The 15,743-nt window shown below is 41.2% G+C and overlaps 1 protein-coding gene across 2 annotated transcripts in view; it reads right to left on the bottom strand.

The window, feature by feature from the left end:
- The window catches only part of cntnap3 (contactin associated protein family member 3), a 217,379-nt gene that overhangs the window by 113,459 nt on the left and 88,177 nt on the right, over nt 1-15,743 (bottom strand). For both annotated transcript variants that reach the window (XM_064977502.1, XM_064977503.1), the window contains exon 6: nt 1,539-1,720. In XM_064977502.1, the coding sequence (XP_064833574.1) occupies nt 1,539-1,720 (182 nt within the window). The remainder of the gene's footprint in view (nt 1-1,538; nt 1,721-15,743) is intronic.

The following is a 15,743-nucleotide window of genomic DNA, read 5'->3' as shown; positions in this document are numbered from 1 at the left end:
CAAGAGTAGAATAGAAAATCAGAGTAGAGTAGAATAGAATAGCAGAGTAGAGTAGAAGAAAAGAGTAGAGCAGAGTAGAGTAGAGAAGAAGAAAAGAGCAGCGTAGAAGAGTTGAGTAGAAGGGCATGGCAAAGTTGAGTAGAAGAAAAGAGTAGAGGAGAAGAGCAGAGTAGAGCATGGTAGAGTAGCAGAAAATTGCTGAGTCTATCAGAAGAGAAAAGCAAAGTAGAGTAGAGCAGAGTAGAAGAGTGAAGTAGAGTAGAGCAGAGTAGAGTAGAGTAGAAGAGCAGAGTAGAAGAGCAGAGTAGAAGGGCAGAGTTAAAGAAAAGAGCAGAAAAGTAGAGTAGAGCAGAGTAAAGTAGAAGAAAAGAGCAGAAGAGCAGAGCTGAGAAGGATAGAAGAGCAGAGTAGAGATTTTTATTAAACCAGTTAAATTGACTGAGAACATATTCTCATTGACAGCAACAATCTGGAGAATAGTTACAGGGGAGAGGGCATGAATGAGCCAATTGAAAACTGGGGATGATTAGGTGGCCATGACGGTATGAGGGCCAGATTGGGAATTTAGCCAGGACAATGGGTTAACATCCCTACAATAAGTGCCATGGGATCTTCGGTGACCACAGAAAGTCAGGATACCCGTTTACCGTCCCATCTGAAAGACAGCACCCTACACAGGGCAATGTCCCCAATCACTGCCCTGGGGAATTTGGATATTTTTTCAGACCAGAGGAAAGGTTGCCTCCTACTGGCCATCCAACAAATTCTGGTCTCCCATCCAGGACCAACCCTGCTTAGCTTCAGAAGCAAGTCAGCAGTGGGATGCAGGGTGGTATGCTGCTGGCTATGAACTAGAGCAGAGCAGAAGAGAAGAGTAGAGCAGAAGAGACGAGTAGAGTAGAATAGTAAAGCAGAGCAGAGTAGAGCAGAAGAGAAGAGTATGGCAGAGCAGAACAGAATAGAGCAGAGTAGCATAGAGCAGAGCGCAGAAGAGTAGATTAAATCAATTATCCCAATCTGTGTATTCAGGTAGGGACTACAATGACAATGTACATAAATGTCCCAATAGGACTCATGTAGATTGTGACCAGAAGCTCAACTGTGTTTCAATTTCAATAGAAAAGTATTTCTATAGGCCATTTATTAAAACAGTCTAGAAATATTGTATGGAGGTTGGGTTAATCTTATTCATTAGCGGCCTTTAATGAATCCCTCTTGGAGAGAATTCAATGGCATAATCAACACCAGTGCTACAAAGCTATATTTATTTTGAGTGTGTGTCTCCTATGTGTTTAATTCGTACAGTATCTATGAACGCATCGGTTAGAGACAAATGGAGGGTAATATTTGAAAGAACAAGCATGCAGGAATGGTTGTGTGTGTGTGTGTGTGTGTGTGTGTGTGTGTGTGTGTGTGTGTGTGTGTGTGTGTGTGTGTGTGTGTGTGTGTGTGTGTGTGTGTGTGTGTGTGTGTGTGTGTGTGTGTGTGTGTGTGTGTGTGTGTGCAATTATTTGAGAAACAGGTCACAGGCAACACACCTCGTTTATCTCGGAAGGACTGAGTTCTGCAGGAACCTGGATTTGCTGAGAGCTTTTGTCCACAGTGAAGTTGAGGTGGCCACTAAAGCGCTCGATGGCTACGTGGTGCCAGTGCTGGTCATCTAGAAGACTACCCAGTGACACAACCATGTGGCTCTCAGGACCAGGAGAGACACTTTTATCTGGAATACAACAGAGACACAGAAAGAAAACCATACATTAATCACAGAGGAAAATGTGTTCTGGTAATAGTCTGATAGAAGTGTTTTCCTTTCTAGGACAGGCAATGCTAGAATAAGGAAATGCTGTACGTTTCAAGCAGTGGAGACTGGTGAGGCGAGTATGGCTCATAGAATACATTAAAAAAAAATCTAATTCCAAAATCATGGGCATTAATATGGAGTTGGTCCCCGTTTGCTGTGATAACACCCTCCTCTCTTCTGGGAAGGCTTTCCTCTAGATGTTGGAACATTGCTGTGATAACACCCTCCTCTCTTCTGGGAAGACTTTCCTCTAGATGTTGGAACATTGCTGTGATAACACCCTCCTCTCCTCTGGGAAGGCTTTCCTCTAGATGTTGTAACATTGCTGTGATAACACCCTCCTCTCTTCTGGGAAGGCTTTCCTCTAGATGTTGGAACATTGCTGTGATAACACCCTCCTCTCTTCTGGGAAGGCTTTCCTCTAGATGTTGGAACATTGCTGCTATAACACCCTCCTCTCTTCTGGGAAGGCTTTCCTCTAGATGTTGGAACATTGCTGTGATAACACCCTCCTCTCTTCTGGGAAGGCTTTCCTCTAGATGTTGGAACATTGCTGCTATAACACCCTCCTCTCTTCTGGGAAGGCTTTCCTCTAGATGTTGGAACATTGCTGCGGGGAAGTTCTTCCATTCATCCATGAGAGCATTAGTGAGGTTGGGCACTGATGTTGGGTGGTTAGGCCTGGCTCGCAGCCAGCATTCCAATTCATCCCAAAGGTGTTTGATGGGGTTGAAGTCAGGGCTCTGTGCAAGCCAGTCAAGTTCTTCCACAACGATCGACAAACCATTTCTGTATGGACCTCGCTTTGTGCACTGGGGATTGCTATGCTGAAACGGGAAAGGGACTTCCCCAAAATGTTGCCACAACGTTGGAGGCACAGAATCGTTTAGAATATCAGTGTATGCTGTGCCGTTAAGATTTCCCTTCACTGGAACTAAGGGGCCTTGCCCAAACCATGAAAAACAGCCCAAACCATTATTCCTCATCCAGCAAACTTTACAGATGGCACTATGCATTCGGGCAGGTAGCATTCTCCTGGCACCCGCCAAACCCAGATTCGTCTGTCAGGTCCCGCAGATGGCGAAGCGTGATTCATCACTTCAGAGAATACATTTCCACTGAGTCCAATGGCAGCAAGCTTTACACCACTCCAGCCGATGCTTGGCATTGCGCATGGTGATCTTAGGCTTGTGTGCGGCTGCTCGGCCATGGAAGCCCATTTCATGAAGCTCCCGACGAACAGTTATTGTGCTGAAGTTGCTTCCAGAGGCAGTTTGGAACTCGGCAGTGAGTGTTGTAATCGACACACGCTTCAGCACTCGGCGGTCCCGTTCTGTGAGCTTGTGTTGCCTACCACTTCACGGCTGAGCAGTTATCGCTCCTAGACGTTTCCACTTCACAACAACAGCACTTACAGTTGACTGGGGCAGCTCGAGCAGGGCAGATATTTGACGAACTGAGCTCTTCAGTAAGGCCATTCTCCTGCCTGTAATTGTCTTTGGAGATTGCATGGCTGTGTGCTAAATTGTATACACCTGTCAGCAAAGGGTGTTGCTGAAATATCTGCATCAACTCATTTGAAGGGGTGTCCACATACATTTGTATATATACATGTATAGTGGAGTTATGACTGGAATGGAATGGTATATTACACATGGAAACCATATTTTTTGATGTGTTTGATACCATTCCATTAATTCCATTCCAACCATTACTGTGAGATCGCCACCACTGGTTTCCAGTGTTTAGGTCACTACATACTAAATCATTCAAGAGACACAAACATCAGTAAGAGAGATGCCAGTCAACTACTCAATATATCAATCCACATGGCATCATCTGTGCAATCAACTGAAAATGCTGACAAAACCGGCTCAGCACCTGATTCTGCGTCTGCACTCACGCACGTGTTGATTTTGTTTATCCCCACCAGAAGCGTTCATGACACGTAAGTTAAAATACCAAAACCAACTGTGAACCAAACATACTGAAGAAAAATATAAATGCAATATGAAACAGTTTCAAAGTTCATATAAGGAAATCAGTCAATTGAAATAAATTCATTAGGCCCTAATCTATGGGCTTCACATGACTGTGTATACAGCTATGCATCTGTTGGTCACAGATACCTTTAAAAAAAAAGGTAGGGCCGTGGATCGGAAAATCAGTCACTAGTCACTTTAGCAGGGGTGCAGCCATGGGTGGGCCTTGGAGGGCATAGGCCCACCCACTGCGGAGCCAGGCCCAGCCAATCAGAAGTAGTTTATTCCTAAAAAAGGGCTTTATTACAGACACAAATACTCCTCAGTTTCATCAGCTGTCTGGATGGCTGGTCTCAGACGATCCTGCAGTTGAAGAAGCCGGATGTGGAGGTCCTGGATTGCTGTGGTTACATGTGGTCTGCGGTTATGAGGCTGGTTGGACGTACAGCCAAATGTTCTAAAACAATGTTGGAGGTGGCTTTTGGTAGAGAAATTAACATTAAATTATATGGCAAAAGCTCTGGTGGACATTCCTGCAGTCAGGATTTCACCCTCCCTCAAAACCTTAGACATCTGTGGCACTGTCTTGTGTGACAAAACTGCACATTTTAGAGTGGCCTTTTATTATCCCCAGCACAAGGTGCACCTGTGTAATGATCATGCTGTTTAATCTGCTTCTTGAAAAGCCACACCTGTCAGGTGGATGGATTACTTTGGCAAAGGAGAAATGCTCAATAACAGGGATGTAAACAGATTTGTGTAGAGATTTTTGAGAAATAAGCTTCTTGTGCGTATGATACATGGGACCAACACAACATGTTGTGTTTACATTTTTTTTGTCCTGGAAAATAAACATTGTGTTGTTGTTTAACCTGAAATGCATATGGTCCTTTTTTTTATGTTGCTGGATCTTTGTATAATTTTGACCCATGTTGAGTCATACAAAATCCTGTGTCCTCCACTCTGACAATTAATCCACAGATAAAAAGGGGAAACCTAGTGCATTCTTCTTCTTCTTCTGATTTTATATGGCAGTTGGCAACCAACTATATGGAGTATTACCACCATGAAATGGACTGGAGTGTGACACTCGTTCATCTTTCAATCACCCATGTGGGTATATTCTCCTAAAAAAAATGAGGAGATGGCAGAGGCGGGACTTGCAGCACGCCAAACATGTAAAATAGAACCACGTTCTATTTTAGCACCTGGCTAGGCAGAAGCCCATTGATGGGCATCAGAAGTTTCGACGAAATGATTGAATAGCATATACAGTATTTGTAAATTAATTTTGCAACGCTTGCACATGCAACGCATGCGGTGTGGTAGGCATGTAGTGACTTAGTGAAAAAACCTTTATCACAATCCATGACTTAATGGCCCATGCCAAAAAGTGAAAATTAAGATACATGAGTGTGCTGCCTTTGAGAAGAGAGACGTCATAAGGTTGTCTTGAAGGCTCAGTGTTTTAATGTTTTAAACTACAGTAGCTTTTTAACTGTATTTCTGGCATGAGACTCGGGATATCTAGCACTCTATTCCCTACATAGTGCACTACCTTTGAAGTAGAGCACTATATAGCAAATAGGGTGCCACTTGGGACACACACAGCCACATTGAGAACCCATGAACTTCACAGTCATTTAATTCTTGTTGGGGACTGTCTTTTATAGTATACCATACCAACCATACTGGCTAAAGAACGAAGCCCAATAAGTAATTATGCATCATTTAAAAAACTGAAACTTGTAAAAGATAGCAGGACATAATTCATTATATAGTATGAACTCTAGCAGGTCCATCTTTACAGTCTGCAACCTCACAACATGTTGGGTGAATTTTGTTGTCTTGCAGTAAATAACAAACCTGGGTTCAAATACTATTTTAAATATTTCAAATACTTTAAGCATTTGCTTTAGCCTGCCTGGAGTGCTAGATGGGTGGGGTTCTGAGGTTTTGGGACTTTACTATTGGTTCCATTGTACCAGGCAAGCTCAATCAAGCTTCAAATAGTATTTGAACCCAGGTCTGGAAAAGAAGCAGTGCAGTACTGTGGTGCCAGGGATGAAGGAATGAGTGAAGCAAATGCACTCCGTAATTAAATATGTATTAGACATTCTTCGGAGAAGCTGGTTACAGCGGAGATCTGCATCCCAAATGGCACCCTAATCCCTACATAGTGCACTACTTTTGATCAGAATTTTAAAGAGCCCTGGTCAAAAGTAGTGAACTATATAGGGAATAGTCATTTGGGACGTACATAGAGGCTACAACATCATTAAGAGAGAGAGACTTCTGCAAATGATGAATGTGTGTCACTTCAACACATCAATTATGTAGAGGTTATTTGTATGATGTCAGATTAGTTGACAAGAGAGATGGGATGAGACACGATTAAGAGGCCTTGAGGTCGAGCTTCACAAACAAATAAATATCCATCTGTTGGTATTGATTAACTGAGCTCTCTTCGTGGCAGAGGCAATTTGGCCCATACCTAATGCGTTCCAAATGGCACCCTATTCCCCAGGGTCAAGGGTCAAAATTAGGGACAGTATACAGGTGTAGGATCTCACCTAATTTCAGTTTGTGACAAAACAAGCAATGTGTAGAGAATTATTGTACCATCTAAACCGCTGTTAAATATCTTTTCAATAATAATTATTCTTATAATTTTTTTAAGCTAGTGTACATGGAAGTAAAGGACTGAAAAACAAAATGGGACGCATAGAAATTGCACACATAGAACATATCTAGACTTGCTTTCAATGAGCATGACAGATCTATAACTCACATTTATATGTGAATTTGGTCACATCACCAACAAAAAATTACATATTGCAGCTTTAATTATCTGCATAATAATTCACATTTTCCCGTTGCTGCAACATTATTTTACTGCTGGAGCAAACCGGCCCAAATTAAGATCCTACATCTTTAGGGAATATGAGACTTGAGAAGCAGACCTAATCCCCATGGGCAGATGTGAGGGAGAAGTCTCATGGCAGAGTTCGAGTCTCAGAGAGACATTATTTGTGCTAGTGTCAAACTTTCAGAACTCTCCGTTTGATCGATCTTTCAGAGGGTTTTGTTTTTTTGTTTTTTTGAGGGGGGCAGTAGCAGTAGATCAGCTTTAGTATTAGAAATAGATTGTGGCTTCCATCAATGTAATTGTCTGCATAATTTATAATCTGCCATACATCCTTCAGGTACACTCAACCCCTCTCATATATCTCTGAAGACCATCCAGTTTTGATTTCTATTTGCCATATATTTTTAACTGTGCTGTACCAAAAAAGTACTGAACCATATACGGACACAGTACATTTTACATTTTTTATTTTATGATGCAAGTCAGTTAAGAACAAATTCTTATTTTCAATGATGGCCTGGGAACAGTGGGTTAACTGCCTGTTCAGGGGCAGAATGACAGATTTGTACCTTGTCAGCTCAGGGGTTTGAACTCGCAACCTTCCGGTTACTAGTCCAACGCTCTAACCACTAGGCTACACTGCCGCCCCAACATCTTGTCGTTTTTAGTCCCATCCAGTTTTTCTATTTGCCATATATTTTTCAACAGTACTGCGATGTTTAAAAACATTTCTGAAACTTTCTATTCTCAGTTTCTACAGATTGTAAATTAAAGATTAAACATTTTTGCTAAGAGTGTTATATTATTCTTCACATCAAAATCTGCAGAGCTGGGATGGTTGTATCCCCCATATATAGTATAATCATTGAAATTCAGAAACTCAAAGGTGTTTTGGTGTATCAGTTCATAAACCATGTGTCATGGAATCGGTACATCAGAAATCTTTTCACAACTATTTTGCAAATCTATATGGCACAACTGTCCATTTTTTGTTCCTTAAATGAAACTTGTATACTTTTTTTAATCACATTTAAAAAAAAAAAAATTTTAACCAATTTTGGTCTTTACTGTTCTATACATTATAATAAAATAACCCAAAGTGAGAGGTTGTAATCTAAATAAAGGGAAAAAGGCCATTCTTGAACATGGGTTGAGACATTTTTACTAATCTGCTAGAGAATCAGTTTGTATTTATGTATAACTTTTGTATGACTGATGCCTTTAGCGAGAGGTCTAATGCTTTAATATTTAATCATTTCTGTGCTATTCATTATATAAATAGGCCTGTTTAATTTTGTCTGGATTGCAGTCCCAAATAAAAGTGAATATGTTTTGCTCATATCTTTAAAAAATAGGTAAACTGGGATATGACTTAATAAGGATGATTTTTCCACAAATATTTCCCTTTCCATGGTAGCAAGATCTTATCTATTTTTGCAAACTTTCGATGAAAATGTATTGCGTGAGATAGTACATTTATTTTTTTCAGATATGAATACTATTTCCACTTCACGGTCAGACCATTTTATTGGTAAACTACACAGTAATGTAAAAGTTATGTTTTTTAGTGATCCAATACGTAATATTTGATGGCCCTCAAATCCACTTATCATAATTTTGTTTAATCCAGAGGTTAGAAAATGATCTATATTCTCTATGAGGCTGTGGGGTTATTCTAATTGTGGATTTCAAAGGAAATAAATTACCAGCGTACAATGACACCTTTCGCAGTTGCATTCGGAAAGTACTCAGACCCCTACACCTTTGTTACGTTACTGCCTAATTCTAAAACTGATCAATCTACAACAATACCCCATAATAACAAAGCAAAAATACGTTGAGAAATCTTTACTAATTTATTACAAATAAAACCTGAAATATCACATTTACATAAGTATTCAGACCCTTTACTTGCTGAAGCACCTTTGGCAGCGATTACAGCCTTAAGCCTCCTTGGGTATGACCCTACAAACTTGGCACACCTGACTTTGTGGAGTTTTTCCCATTCTTCTCTGCAGATCCTCTCAAACTCTGTCAGATTGGATGGGGAGCATCGCTGCACAGCTATGTTCAGGTCTCCCCAGAGATGTTCGATTGGGTTCAAGTCCGGGCTCTGGCTGGGCCACTCAAGGACATTCAGCGACTGTTGGATTGGCTGTGTGCTTAGGGTCGTTGTCTTGTTGTAAGGTGAACCTTCACCCCGGTCTGAAGTTCTGAGTGCTCTGGAGCAAGTTATCATGAAGGATCTATCTGTATTTTACTCCGTTCATCTTTCACTCAATCCTGACTAGTCTTTCAGTCCTGGCCGCTGAAAAATATCCCCACAGCATGATGCCGCCACCACCATGCTTCACCGTAGGGATGGTATTGGCCAGGTGATTAGCGGTGACTGGTTTCCTCCAGACGTGATGCTTGGCATTCAGGCCAAAGAGTTCAATCTTGAGAATCTAGTTTCTCATGGTCTAAGAGTCCTTTAGGTGCCTATTGGAAAACTCCAAGTGGGCTGTCATGTGCCTTTTACTGAGGAGTGGCTTACATCTGGCCACTCTACAATAAAGGCCTGATTGGTAGAGTGCTGCAGAGATGGTGTCCTTCTGGAAGGTTCTCTTATCTCCACAGAGGAACTCTGGAGCTCTGTCAGAGTGACCATCATGTTCTTGGTCACCTCCCTGACCAAGGCCATTCTCCCCAAATTGCTCAGCTTGCCCAGCAGTCAGCTCTAGGAAGAGTCTTGGTGGTTCCAAACTTTTTCCATTTAAGAACCATGGAGGCCACTGTGTTCTTGGGGGCCTTCAATGCTGCAGACATTTTTAAGTACCCTTGTGCCTCGACACAATCTTGTCTCGGAGCTTCTACGGACAATTCTTTCTACCTCATGGCTTGGTTTTTACTCTGACCTGCATTGTCAACTGTGGCACCTTAGGTAGACAAGTGTATCATTACAAATAATTTTTAATCAATTGAATTTATCACAATCTCCAATCAAGTTGGAGAAACATCTCAAGGATGATCAATGAAAAAAAGGATGCACCAGAGCTCAATTTCAACTCTCTTATTAAAGGGTCTGAATACTTATGCATATAAGGTATCTGTTTTACATTTTTAACATATTTGCAAAAAAAATGTAAAGCCTTGTTTACGCTTTGTCGTTATGGGGTATTGTGTGTAGATTGAGGAAAAAATGTATTTAATCAATTTTAGAAGAAGGCTGTAACGTAACAAAATATGGAAAAAGTGAAGTGGTCTGAATACTTTCCAAATGCACTGTACACCATATACACACACTCACTCACACTATATTGACACTTTAACACAAAACCCACACACATGCACACACACACGCACACACTTTTACACTCATCATTTGATCCTGCTACTCTGTTCTTTATTTTACTCTTCTTATAATCAATCCTGGTGCCTGGTCACTTTACCCTGCCTCCATGTACATATCTACCTCAAATACCTCATACCTCTGCACATTGATGTGGTACTCCCTATATATATTTTATTCCTTTCATGGTAAAGTCTACACCAGTTGTATTCGGCGCATGTGACAAATAAAATTTTATTGACTTTTGACCAAGGCCCATTTGAGACGTAACACATACATAAACCATGCTGGTGAAATTCTGCCTAGGTACAGTGATGCTAAAGGAGCCCGTTTGGAAATAGAAAAATAGATGAGCACACAGTAAAGTACAGCAACTCTATATCATCCACACAAACTCATTTGTCTAAATGGCCGTCTGAAAACTGCCATTTTACGTACGTCTGCTGTTGACCAGCAGAAATGCAGAGATCTTATTTAAAGGGGAAACCATGAAAGCCATAGCTCTTCCTAAGGTTGGGTAGTGAATGCCTTGTGTCTCTGCACAATCTGTCTCATATAATCTCACTATATTTGATGGAGAATAAACTGGAGTACTCATGGGGACAATCTGAAAACAGCATAACTTAATTGTATTGCACATGTTACTGTCGTTTGCTACAACTTTAAATCAGATTACCAATGATGGCAAAAAATATATTATCTAGATACAGGCCGTTTAAATTATTTCAACATGTCATACTCAAATTGCTGTGATCGTAAACACTTGCTCTAAAACACTACATATACATAACCTACAATCAATTGTGCGAAAAAAGCTGGAGAAAAAAACAGCTATCCAGCTACAGTACATGGCAAGGAATACACCTTGTGCTTAGTTCAGTGAACCATAAAAATGTAATAGGTCAACATATAATCATTGACCAACTTAAAGTCATTAAGAATGATGGAGAAGCATGTTGAAATGTTCTGACTGATACTTTGACTGTGATATTATGACTGTACTTTCAGAGGAAAACTAATCACGTTATATTGATTATAATAAAACGTCTGGTTCGAACCCTGATTGGCTGACAGCCGTGGTATATCAGACATTATAATCTGGGTTGGTCGAGCCCTGAATGATGTAAGATGGAGCCGGAGAGGATGGCTGCCGTTACAAGGCGACAGGGCCAGACTGATTACCAGGATGTGTACTCAGAGAATGCACTGACCAACTGGCAAGTGTCTTCAATTACATTTTCAACCTCTCCCTGTCTGAGTCTGTAATACCAACATGTTCCAAGCAGACCACCATAGTCTCTGTGCCCAAGAACACTAAGGTAACCTGCCTAAATTAATACCGACCCGTAACACTCACGTCAGTAGCCATGAGGTTTTTTGAAACCGGACCAAACAGATCCACAGATGATACAATCTCTATTGCACTGTACACTGCCCATTCCCACCTGGACAAAAGGAACACCTATGTGAGAATGCTATTCATTGACTACAACTCAGCATTCAACACCATAGTGCCCTCATAGCTCATCACTAAGCTAAGGACCCTGGGACTAAACACCTCCCTCTGCAACTAGATCCTGGACTTCCTGACGGGCCACCCCCAGATGGTAAGGGTAGGTAACAACACATCCGCCACTCTGATCCTTAACACGGGGGCCCCTCAGGGGTGCGTGATCAGTCCCCTCCTGTACTCCCTGTTCACTCATGACTACACGGCCAGGCATGACTCCCACACCATCATTAAGTTTGCCGATTACATAACAGTGGTAGGACTGAACACCAACAACGACGAGACAGCATATAGGGAGGAGGCCAAAGACCTGGCCATGTGGTGCTAGGAAAACAACCTCTCCCTCAACGTGATCAAGACTAAGGACATGATCGTGTACTACAGGAAAGGGAGGACCGAGCACGCCCCCATTCTCATCAACGTGGCTGTAGTGGAGCTGTAGTGGTCACAGCGCTACCACTCACATGGTCCAAGCACACCAAGACAGCCGTGAAGAGGGTACATCAAAACCTATTCCCCTTAGGAGACTGAAAAGATTTGCCATTGGTCCTCAGATCCTCAAAAGGTTCTTCAGTTGCACCATCGAGAGTATCCTGACTTGAGGTTGACCGATTATGATTTTTCAACGCCGATACGATACCGATTATTGGAGGACTAAAAAAGCTGATGCCGATTAATCAGACGATTTTATTTATTTATTTATTTGCAATAATGACAATTACAACAATACTGAATGAACATTTTATTTTAACTTAATATAATACATCAATCAAATCCATTTAGACTCAAATAAATAATGAAACATGTTCAATTTGGTTTAAATAATGCAAAAACCAAGTGTTGCAGAAGAAAGTAAAAGTGCAATATGTGCCATGTAAAAAAGCTAACGTTTAAGTTCCTTGCTCAGAACATGAGAACATTTGAAAGCTGGTGGTTCCTTTGAAAATGATTCTGCAATATACCCAGGTAAGAAGTTTTAGGTTGAGGTTATTATAGGAATTATAGGACTATTTATCTCTATACCATTTGTATTTCATATAACTTTGACTATTGGATGTTCTTATAGGCACTTTAGCATTGCCAGTGTAACAGTATAGCTTCCGTCCCTCTCCTCGCCCCTACCTGGGCTCGAACCAGCAACACATTGACAACAGCCACCCTTGAAGCGTCGTTACCCATCGCTCCACAAAAGCAGCAGCCCTTGCAGAGCAACGACTCCAAGTCTCAGAGCGAGTGACGTTTGAAACGCTATTAGCGCGCAACCCGCTAACTAGCTAGCCATTTCACATCGGTTACACCCGCCTAATCTCAGGAGTAAATAGGCTTGAAGTCATAAACAGGGCAATGTTCGAAGTATTGCGAAGAGCTGCTGGCAAACGCACGAAAGTGCTGTTTGAATGAATGCTTATGAGTCTGCTGCTGCCTACCACCGCTCAGTCAGACTGCTCTATCAAATATCAAATCAGACTTAATTATAACATAATAGCACACCGAAATATGAGCCTCAGGTCATTAATATGGTCAAATCTGGAAACCATAATTTAGAAAATAAAACGTTTATTCTTTCAGTGAAATACGGAGCCGTTCCGTATTTTATCTAACGGGTGGCATTCATAAGTTTAAATATTCCAGTTACATTGCACAACCTTCAATGTTATATCATAATTACGTAAAATTCTGGCAAATTAGTTCGCAATGAGCCAGGTGGCCCAAACTGTTGCATATATCCTGACTCTGCGTGATATGAACGCAAGAGAAGTGACACAAATTCCCTAGTTTAATATTGCCTGCAAACATGAATTTATTGTAACTAAATATGCAGGTTTAAAAATGTATACTTCTGTGTATTGATTTTGAAACTCCCCATCCCGGATCCGGGATTGTGACTAAGCCTCAGGCTCATTAGCATAACGCAACGTTAACGATTTCTGAAAATCACAAATAAAATTAAAATAATGCGTTTGCTCTCAAGCTTAGCCTTTTCTTAACAACACTGTCATCTCAGATTTTCAAAATATGCTTTTGAACCATAGAAATTGACTAATTTGTGTAAGAGTATGCAAAGCTAGCATAGCATTTTGTGTAGCATGTAGCACGCAACATTTTCACAAAAGCCAGATAACCAAATAAATAAAATCATTTACCTTTGAAGAGCTTCTGATGTTTTCAATGAGGAGACTCCCAGCCACATACCAGATGCGCAGTGTTTCCTGAAAGCGTCTGTGTGTAGGAGAAATCGTTCCGTTTTCTACATTGCGCCTGGCTACCGAAACGAACCGAAAATGCAGTCACCTACAACGTGAAACTTTTTCCGGATTAACTACATAATATCGACCGAAACATGGCAAACGTTGTTTGGAATCAATCCTCAAGGTGTTTTTTCACATATCTCTTCATTGACATGCAGTTCGTGGAAGCTTGCTTCTCTCTCTGTGTCCCATGGAAAAATACTGGCAGGTGACTTTTGCGCACCAATTTCGGCGCAGGACACCGGGCGGACACGTGGTAAATGTGGTCTCTTATGGTCAATCTTCCAATGATCTGCCTACAAATACGTCACAATGCTGCAGACACCTTGGGGAAACGACAGAAAGGGCAGACTCATTCCTCTTGCGTTCACAGCCATATAAGGAGATCATGAAAGACAGAGCCTCAAAAATCCTTGTCATTTCCTGGATGCCATGTCATCTTGGTTTTGCCTGAAGCTCACGTTAAAGGGCACGCACAGAGAAGATATTTGTATTTCTGGACACGTCAGAGTGTTTTCTTTCGAACAGTAGCAATTATATGCATAGTCGAGCATCTTTTTGTGACAAAATATCTTGTTTAAAACGGGAACGTTTTTCTTCCAAAAATGAAATAGCGCCACCATATGTGTAAGAGGTTTTAAGAAAGACATTGATGTTTATGGTTAGGTACATTCGTGCAACGATTGTGCTTTTTTCGCAAATGCAATTTTGTTAAATCATCCCCCTTTTGGCGAAGTTGGCTGTCTTTGTAAGGAAGAAATAGTCTTCACAGTTTGCAACGAGGCAGGCGGCCCAAACTGCTGCATATACACTGACTCTGTTGCACAGAACACAAGAGAAGTGAAACAATATCCCTAGTTAAAAGAAATTCATGTTAGCAGGCAATATTAACTAAATATGCAGGTTTAAAAATATATGCTTGTGTATTAATTTTAAGAAATATGGTTAGGTAGACATTGGTGCAACGACAGTGCTTTTTTCGCTAATGTGCTTGTTAAAATCACCCGTTTGGTGAAGTAGGCTATGATTCAATGATAAATTAACAGGCATCGATTATATGCAATGTAGGACAATCTAGATAAACTAGTAATATCATCAATCATGTGTAGTTTACTAGTGATTATGTTAAGATTGATTGTTTTTTATAAGATACGTTTAATGCTAGCTATCACATTAACTTGGCTCCGTGCTGCAGTCGCATAACAGGTAGTCAGCCTGCCGTGGAGGCAGTCTCCTCGTGGAGTGCAATATAATCAGCTATGATCAGTGTCCAAAAATGCCGATTACCGATTGTTATGAAAACTTGAAATCGGCCCTAATTAATGTGCCATTCCGATGAATCGGTCGACCTCCAATCCTGACTGGTTGCATCACTGCCTGGTATGGCAACTGCTCGGCCTCCGACCGCAAGGCACTACAGAGGGTTGTGTGTACGGTCCAGTACATCACTGGGGCCAAGCTTTCTGCCATCCAGGACCTCTTTACCATGTCAGAGGAAGGCCCTAAAAATTACACTTGCCAGCTGGTCAAACTAGCCACCCTAGTCTGTTCTCTCTGCTACCGCATGGCAAGTGGTACCAGAGCGCCAAGTCTAGGTCCAAGAGGCTTCTAAACAGCTTCTAACCCCAATCCATAAGACTACCGAACATCTAATCAAATGCCTACCCAGAATACTTGCATTGCCCCCCCCTTTACGCTGCTGCTACTCTCTGTTATTATCTATACATAAGTCACTTTAATAACTCCACCCACATGTATATATTTCCTCAATTACCTAGACTAACCTGTGCCCCCACACATAGACCCTGTACTGGTACCCCCTGTATATAGCCTCAGTATTGTTATTTTACTGCTGCTCTTTAATTATTTGTTACTTTATTTTTATTTATTTTTTCTTAGAACTGCGTTGTTGATTAAGGGCTTGTAATTACCACAAGCCCGTTCTCCTCAATTAAGGTGCCACCAACCTCTTGTGTGGCTGACATAATCTCAACTCAGTTG

This window comes from Oncorhynchus masou, chromosome 11 (assembly GCF_036934945.1).
Source record: "Oncorhynchus masou masou isolate Uvic2021 chromosome 11, UVic_Omas_1.1, whole genome shotgun sequence".
Classification (NCBI taxonomy): Eukaryota; Metazoa; Chordata; class Actinopteri; order Salmoniformes; family Salmonidae; genus Oncorhynchus; species Oncorhynchus masou.
This window is presented reverse-complemented; position numbering and strand designations above follow the sequence as displayed.